General features: G+C 37.6%; 1 protein-coding gene across 1 annotated transcript; it reads left to right on the top strand.

Moving 5' to 3' along the window:
• Positions 1-1,011: 1,011 nt before the first annotated feature.
• On the top strand, positions 1,012-7,544 carry LOC140373846 (V-type proton ATPase subunit C 1-A-like). Its single transcript, XM_072460542.1, has 13 exons — positions 1,012-1,168; positions 1,538-1,695; positions 2,317-2,384; positions 3,484-3,569; positions 3,772-3,866; positions 3,931-4,022; positions 4,522-4,620; positions 4,692-4,760; positions 4,830-4,922; positions 5,026-5,119; positions 6,208-6,305; positions 6,582-6,708; positions 7,124-7,544. Exons 2-13 carry the CDS (start codon positions 1,567-1,569, stop codon positions 7,220-7,222), a joined length of 1,149 nt encoding a protein of 382 aa, XP_072316643.1. The 5' UTR covers positions 1,012-1,168; positions 1,538-1,566; the 3' UTR covers positions 7,223-7,544.
• The last annotated feature ends 940 nt before the right edge of the window (positions 7,545-8,484 follow it).

Raw genomic sequence — 8,484 nt, forward strand, 5'->3', positions numbered from 1 at the left:
GATGTCAGGGGTTGGCTCCAGGCAGCCCAACTATTGTGTCCCAAACAATGCACCCCAGACCCACTGAACTATAAACATGTCCCATTGGGGGCGTTTTCCTCAAATTCTGAGCAGGAGACACCCACAGTCAGGAAACCTGACCACGCTTTGCCAAATATAGATGCTCTTAAGTCTCTTGCTACACAACTACTGGCTCATGCACCAGAATTATGTCCAAGGAATGTGAAGAGAAATGCTGATTGATGGTTTTATTGGTTTACATTTGTGTCATTATATCTCACTTTTTTTTTTTTAAATACCCACCGCCACACCCAAATGACCCCTTTGTCCAAAAATGTATTTGTTTCTTCAGTAACCCTCAATTCATATATTTCTACATGTTTTTGTGTCATTATTCATGATTGACTTTCTATACTTGAATCTACTTCTGCTGCCCTGCGACTAAATCACATAACTGTGCCAGCCAATCCGCGCCAATGACCTCTCTGACCACCATTCACATGGACAGGTGTTTTGTACTGGTTTTAAAAAGATAATCACCAAGTTGTCCTCCTTCTCAGTTGGATACATGGACTGACCATGCCTGATACTCAGCTCAGAACTTCCAGAATTCTCTCAGACTCATAATGTTGCAGGTGCTGGGCTTTAGGTGGTGGCCATTCAGATCAGAGCGAGGACTCAGAGGTTTAAACCAAGGATCTGGCAACCTACTGTAGTTGTAAGTCTTCAACGTGTGTGTTTTACGTTATACTGTAAAAAAGAAAAAAGAAAAAGGAGAGAGCGAAAGTATACTCCGTCGTACGAAATATAACAATTCACGTCACAGTTTTTTGTTTTTGTTTAAAGGCTAAATAAGCATTGCACTTGTTATCAGTAAACGCTACAAATGATTTGAAGATGTTTATGAAATTTAAAATAAAATTAAAATTTGATATGAGCTTTTGTGTCTTTTCTGCAGTACTCTTGTTTGACGGCAGGTGTCGCGGTTATTTCCTCAGGCAGCGCAGTGACGGAGGTCTTCCGGTTCCTCTTTGTAGCAGAGATCAGCTGACTCTGATGCTGCTGTCAGGAGACCTCACGAATTGTGTTCACTTGTCACTATGATCACTTCTCAGGCATTTACTGCTTAAAAAGAGCCGAACAATCCCTGGCTATTTGGCAAAAAGAGGTGAGTGTTATTCGAGTGTCGAAGCAATTATCACACGAGTTTTTTTGATAGCAGAAATATGTCGCTTAGGATGGCTATAAGCTAGGTTTGCTTGACCTTAACCATTATTATTGTCAATTAAGCTTAGCATTTTGTATCATATGCGTAATTACAGCTTTGTAAAATCGCAAATAGACAGTTTACATAAATGGATGCATTACATCGTATGGTAAGAAGCATCTTTTCAAAACGGTATAATGGTAAACACCATTACACCATTTATGAAAGCAGACTTAAAAATCGTAAAGTACTAAAAGTAACAATACTTGCTACTTGCTATTTTCATTTCACTTCCCCATTTCCATGAGTCTAAACAGTCATATATTTCAGTTCTTACAAGCTGCAACGGTGCATAAAACATGACTGAGTTTTGGTTGATCTCTGCTCCTGGAGAGAAGACTTGTCAGCAAACATGGGACAAAATGATGGCCGCCACCGCACCCAATGTTCTGTCCACCAACCACAAGTTTAGCATCCCAGACCTGAAGGTAATTCACCCAGACCATATCATACCTAATAATTGGCTCCCTGCACGCCAATTTGTTTGTATGTAGCTTCCGGAAGTTTAACACACAGCTCTAAAGGCAGCACCAAAATAGTTGTACAGTTCATCCTCTCTACTTGAAGTTAATCTTGCATGGTGAAGATATAATGAGTGCAATCAATGTTCAACTAACATATTGGTTGAAAGTTTCAATTTACTAAACTTATTAAAACATCTAAACATTACAATAAATGATCTCACCTTTTACATCCGCTGTCAAGAATAAGTCACGTATTTGCACAGAAAGCTGTTTTTTAGCACTGTCTGCATGTTGGAAGTCTTTGTCCAAATGAGGGCCAGACCAATCTTGCTCCAGTCCTTTCTGCGCTGGTGGCCAAGTGACCCGGCTGACCTTGGTACTAGCCACACTCTAGGAACATTTACTGACGCATGAGTGGATCTGGACAAAAAGGCGCCATTCTAAGCACGGCGGGCCCCTGTATCTAGAGTTGGTGTGCTCTGAGCGATCCCCAACCCATCGACCCCACTGAAAAAACACCTCTTAAGTCGAGTCTTCATCCGCTGACGTTGGACTTTTGTTCTCTTTTTTTTTGTCCTGAACCAGGTGGGGACCCTAGATGTTCTGGTGGGACTGTCAGATGAACTGGCTAAACTCGACTCCTTTGTCGAAGGGTATGCTGTCTTTTTTCTTTCCCACATTTTTTAAACTTAATGTAAGTTATTTTTTCCAAACTTGCACAGCCCAACTATCACTCAACCATTTCCTGTCTGAATAACTGAAGTTAATAGTCTGAGTGTTCCAGACAATTTATCTGGATTCACGTTTTTAATTAGGATTTTTTTCAGTTGTACATATTGTAGTATTTTAGGATTGTTGAATGCAGAATGTGTTTTCAGACATGAAACTCTCTTTTGGATTCTTGTTCAGAGGTTTTGTGATGTGGCCGGCTAACCATTCGCTAATCCTTTGTAACGATGAGGAATTTCACAGCTCCCTGAAGCCAGCAAGAGTTTTCAGGCTAAATTTGGTCATTTGCAGTTGGGTGATACTCCAGCCACTTTCTTTAGTTTTATTTATTCCCATTGACGTATGTGCCGCCTTATTGTAGAGGTGTAATTTATAGTCTTTCTGAAAAATGTACATCAATGTACAAGGTAACACTCAGATGTAACACAGATACCGCACTTCCTTTGTAGATGTCTTCAAGACTGTGAGAAAAGGCAAAACGTTCTACAGGGCTTGTTTAACTAGCTTAAGTCAAAGTGTTTTTGTTGCTGTATGTTTAGTTTCTGCAAATAAAAAGTCTAGTATACTATGTACAGTGTGTGATGGGCAATTGGATTATGTGTTTGATGAGGTATTATAGGCATATTTGTTATCATATGCAAACCCTATACAATTTAAACTCAAAACATCCCCATGACAAGTACCTCCCTTGTTCATTTCTAAAATATGTTCGAAAAATGTCTGTTTGGAAGGCCATCCAATGCATCCTTCTTATATTATGAAACACTTAGATCTCTTCATGGCTCTGCTTCAGTATTTTTTTCTTCTCAAATCCTTGAACTCTGAGTGGACCGTGTTATAAATCTCCCTGTCATAGCATTAGTTCAGCAGAAAAATGTGAAGGTGTTTGATGTGATCCAGTGTTTGCGTTACACATCGAGAAACGAGGTCAGAATGGCTGTGTGAATGTGAGGTTTCCATTGGTCTTGGTGGGTGCTGTTTATGTTACCGAGCTGCGTATTCATGTCTGTTGCTTGTTCACAGTGTGGTGAAGAAGGTGGCTCAGTACATGGCTGACGTGCTGGAGGACAGTCGAGACAAAGTCCAAGAGAATCTGTTGGCCAATGGAGGTAAAGAAGTTTAAATCGTTGTAACGTTGTAAGGGACTTGACAATCTCTGCAAAATTACCATGTAACACAATGTCAAAGGTCTCTTAATATTATGGAATGTATTATCTATGTTAAAAAGTAAAGGGATCTGCATAGCCCATGATGTTCTGTGTTCATTTGTGAACATTAACAAAATCTAATGCATGCAATCATATCTTTCAGTGGATCTTGTGACCTACATTACACGATTTCAATGGGATATGGCAAAATATCCAATTAAACAGTCACTGAAAAACATTTCTGAAATTATCTCAAAGGTAAGTTCTTTAAAGATTTAGAACATGTGTTGTGTATTGTTGTTTATGACTTCCTTCCTTTCAGCAAATTTCTCAAATTGACAATGACTTGAAGGCCAGAGCATCAGCCTACAATAACCTGAAGGGAAACCTGCAAAACCTGGAGCGAAAGAATGCGTAAGTAGCTGGTGCAATACAATACAAATGTGTGTGTTAGTTAGACTTTATTCAGAAATTGGACTTCACTGCATTTTTTGTGAAACTTAAAAAACAAAAAGGGAAAAAAAGCTATATACTCAGATAAAACAACAGTGGCAAAGGAAGTGTTTATGGAACAGTAAACTCAATAATATAATATTAATAATGCATCAAATAACTCTTTACCACAGCTGCACTGGGAAGTTAGTCTGCCCTCTGACCACCACCAGCACTCACCGCACTCATGCACACACCAGTGTCTTGCCTAAGGACATGACGTCACTGGTCTAAGCGGGAATTGACCCTCTGACCTTTGGGTTGGTTTACACGTACCATAGGAGCTGATAACTAATTATATTAGTCGATTTATTATTGCAATTTACCAAGTGCTCACAACAAACTTTAAACATGTACCGGTATATTTTCTCTATCGCTGTTTGCGGTTTAATTTATTGGTGTTTCTCTTCTCTTCCACCAGGGGGAGCCTTCTCACCAGGAGCCTTGCTGACATTGTGAAGAAGGATGATTTTGTACTTGATTCAGAGTACTTGATCACTATGCTGGTTGTTGTTCCAAAGTATGTTTCAGTAGATCTTTGTTAAAATGCAATTAATTTGAATTAATTACGATATATAATATGGTTTTCAGGACTGCGTATCCTGAGTGGCAAAAGGCATATGAAAGTCTTTCTGAGATGGTAGTGCCTCGCTCGTCAACGTAAGAAATCAATTTGAACTATGGGAGTTCCTTCGGGTGCATTTAATTGTAAATGTTTCTCTTTTACAGTTTGTTGTTTGAAGACAATGACAGCGGGTTGTTCAATGTCACTCTGTTTAGAAAAGCCATTGATGACTTTAAGCACAAAGCCAGAGAGAATAAGTAAGATATATGCATGCATTTATAAGGCTCGACTACACAGAAAAAATGTGGTTGTCTTAATAAAGCTATTATCCAAAGATGCTAAGCTTAAACTTAATTTTAGATTCACAGTCAGAGACTTTCAGTACAACGAGGAGGAGATGAAGGCGGATAAAGAAGAGATGACAAGACTGTCCACTGATAAGAAGAAACAATTTGTAAGTACTATATTCAGATTTATACTATATACTATTATTCTGTTCCTAATTCACAAACCCTTTGGTGCATCGCTGGTATTCACATTAATTAAGTGTGTGCACAGCTTTTGTACAGCTTTTCAGCAAAGCCCAAAGCACAACATACACGTCAGACTCTTCATTCTTTCAAGTTTGCAACAGATTAAATTAGTGTTACTGCACCTATGAATCACCTAGTATTCTGTTGTTCATCCAATCCAAAATTGTAATATATAACTTGGTTTACTTTTCTACAGAGTTTATGTACGAAGACATAAAAGAGTGAATATAATCCAAGGAGGACATGTATGTTTACTAGAGTAGACCATGTGTAAGAAAAAAACCCACTGTTTCTCTAGTAAAAGTTAAGTTGTGGTTGAAGCATTGAGCTAAAATGATCAGCTGATCTCAGATTGATTTAGTTGTTTTGATTTGTTTTTATGTAATATTAGTGGTGCGGTTGACTAAAATAATAAAATTACTGAAAAATGGATGAAGAATAGGGGTGTTAGATTATTCAGTGATTATTCAGGTCACAATATATTCACAATACAACTAGAAATTAGTGATGATTCATATCATAAAAGTGATGTTTTCTCTCCCAGTAATAGTAGTTCTAAAAGGACTAGGGCTGGGCGATATGGGGGAATCATTTTTGATTGATCTCGATTTTATTTGGTCTTTCCAAAAACAAAGTTAAATTACTTTTAGTAATTTAACTTTGTTAAATTACTAAAAGTAATGAACATATGCCCATCATATGTTCATGATTTCATGAACATAAACTATACAGACTTTAATCTGTGTAATTTAACACAAATAATATCAAAATTTCCTCCTCCAAAGTCTGTCTTCTGCTCAAAACTACATGTTTTTACTGACAGGATCGAATGTGGACTCAAAATTCCCTCTCAAATAATTTACGATTTGACATGACTCGATCTGTCAATCTGCTCTTTCGATTACAGTATTTGCCCAGCCCTAATACAGCCCTTAGTCAAGAAGTTAGTTAATTTCACTCTGATGTTACGAGTATGTTTTTATCTTCTCTTTTCTTTTGCTCTTTGCAGGGACCTCTTGTTCGATGGCTCAAAGTGAACTTCAGTGAGGCTTTTATTGCCTGGATTCACATTAAAGCACTAAGGGTATTTGTGGAGTCTGTGCTCAGGTACTATACATGAATTACTATCCTCATTACCAGTTATGCTGTAGGCAAGACCAAGTTAGTTGACACTATGTGCCATAGAGAAACCACATCATACCAACTGAGATCACGTCAAAACTAATAAGAAAAAAAGAGCCCATTATGAGGGTTTATTGTGAAAATCTAAACGAGGAAAAGGTTTGCATTACTTAATTAGCTCCCAATGTTTCAGACGAGAGAGACCTGTCCGTTTATATGCCTTGAGTGGATTAAACATTTTAATATTTCACTTTTTGAAAGGTATGGGCTTCCAGTGAACTTCCAGGCCATGCTTCTTCAGCCAAACAAGAAGAACATGAAGAGACTGAGAGAGGTGCTCAATGATCTTTACAAACATCTGGACAGCAGCGCGGCGGCTATCATTGATGTAAGTATAATATCAGTATTTGTTTCCAGTATTTTTATAAACGGATGTATTTGTAAAACCATATATTACTATTTTTTTTTAAATATCCGTGACTATTTTATATGGATAAAGATTGAGCAGTATGGTTTTTGCTAAACTAAAGCTTTACTGGTGCTCCCTCTTCTGTTTGAACTCTATAATTGCAACTACGTTCACCACAACCTAACCTGGAAGAAGCCATATTGTAATGGATAACACTCTGAGTCGAGTTCTAGAAATGAAAAGATGAAAAGAAATTTGGTTTTAGCAAAGTCTAACAATAATTAGTAGGTCAAGTATGAATGTGTATATTAATATAATGTTATTATAATTGAAACTGTTTCAAAAGGTGTTTTCTATGTTTCATTTAACCTCCACAAACCCATTTATCTCTCAGTCTGCAATGGACATCCCAGGACTGAACCTGAGCCAGCAGGAATATTACCCATACGTCTACTATAAGATCGATTGCAACCTTCTGGACTTCAAACCCTAATCTTAATGTTTTTCACTGTATCTTTATTTACGTTTTTGTTCCATTTGGTCTCACTGTCGCCACTGCCCATCGCGCTGCTTACGTGACATCGCTGCATGCCCTTCAGTGTGAATTGTTTGAGGTTTCTAAAGGGACAAAAATATTTTAAATATTGTTTTTGTTTACAAACCAAATCAATTTAACTTCAAGTGAGAATTTATCATTCCATATGTGTTGTTGTGTATAGCTGTATCATAGTGCATCACCAGGTTTACAAATGGAAAGCCACTGTATCCTTACAGCTGTGGTTTGTGAGTACATTGTAGAGCATAAAGTTGTTTTATGAGTGCGTGTTGTCTTATGTTGTGAATATTGGCCGTCAGAAGAGATCTATATAGATGTATTGTGTCATTCAAATATTGAATCAAAATTGTTGGTGGCAAAGTGATTATCGTGAATAAATAAATAAATAAGAAAACCACACTAAACTTAAATTATGTTGCAATCTGTACTTTTCTTGGTATTATTCTTTATTATTCAGGACTGAAGTTCTTTTCTAGCGGCAACGGCAATGATTGTATCAATACACTTTAGGCTTGAAAAGATAATTTGGCATTATTTAAGATTGAAGACATACAATTTGCTCATTAAAACAATAGTAACAAGAATGAACTGCACAAATCTGGATTTAGAGCTTTGGAAAAATGTGCAGGCGCATGGAGGCAAGAGGAGAGGGAAATAGTTCCTCATGAGTGAATCCTGATGATGTATGATCAGCTGCAGCGCCGGTGGCTGCTTTAGAGGAATTTAAACTGTTTGCTCCAAGACGCAGGCAGGAGAAACTTCTATTGAGTTAGTTACACCTTTACATCGGGTCATAGCTTTTTCATCTATTTTTAATACATCAATAATAACGTTAATATTATTTTTTAAATTATGTTAGATAACTGAAGCTAACAAAAAATTGAAATGTTGCTAGTGTTTAGCCTAAGAATATACAGCGTACATACTGTGTAACCTACATACAAGAGTAAAATATTATGTCTATCTTAATAGTAAAAATAAAGTGGTTTCAAGATACTGCATCTCATTTAGGTGTATTGTTCTAAATCTAAGTTTAGGCGTGGGGATGAAACTGAGCCATGGGGATAATCTTGACAGTAAAACCCTCTGGACTGGACGAGGGATGGAGTGAGGGAGGGTCATGTGATGAGGGAGACAAATGAGCTTCCAGAAACACCGCACACGCACGCGCACACCCGGACACACGCACACGGACACGC

Source organism: Eucyclogobius newberryi, unplaced genomic scaffold, assembly GCF_026437365.1.
Source record: "Eucyclogobius newberryi isolate DKJ021-1_F unplaced genomic scaffold, fEucNew1.0.hap1 SCAF_3, whole genome shotgun sequence".
NCBI lineage: Eukaryota > Metazoa > Chordata > Actinopteri > Gobiiformes > Gobiidae > Eucyclogobius > Eucyclogobius newberryi.

Excerpts from the sequence above, each read along its gene's own strand:
- LOC140373846 (XM_072460542.1), top strand. The coding sequence starts at position 1,567 with ATGACTGAGTTTTGGTTGATCTCTGCTCCTGGAGAGAAGACTTGTCAG. Across the intron at positions 2,385-3,483 it reads CTCGACTCCTTTGTCGAAGG|TGTGGTGAAGAAGGTGGCTC; the intron begins GTATGCTGTCTT and ends GCTTGTTCACAG. Across the intron at positions 6,709-7,123 it reads GCGCGGCGGCTATCATTGAT|TCTGCAATGGACATCCCAGG; the intron begins GTAAGTATAATA and ends TTTATCTCTCAG.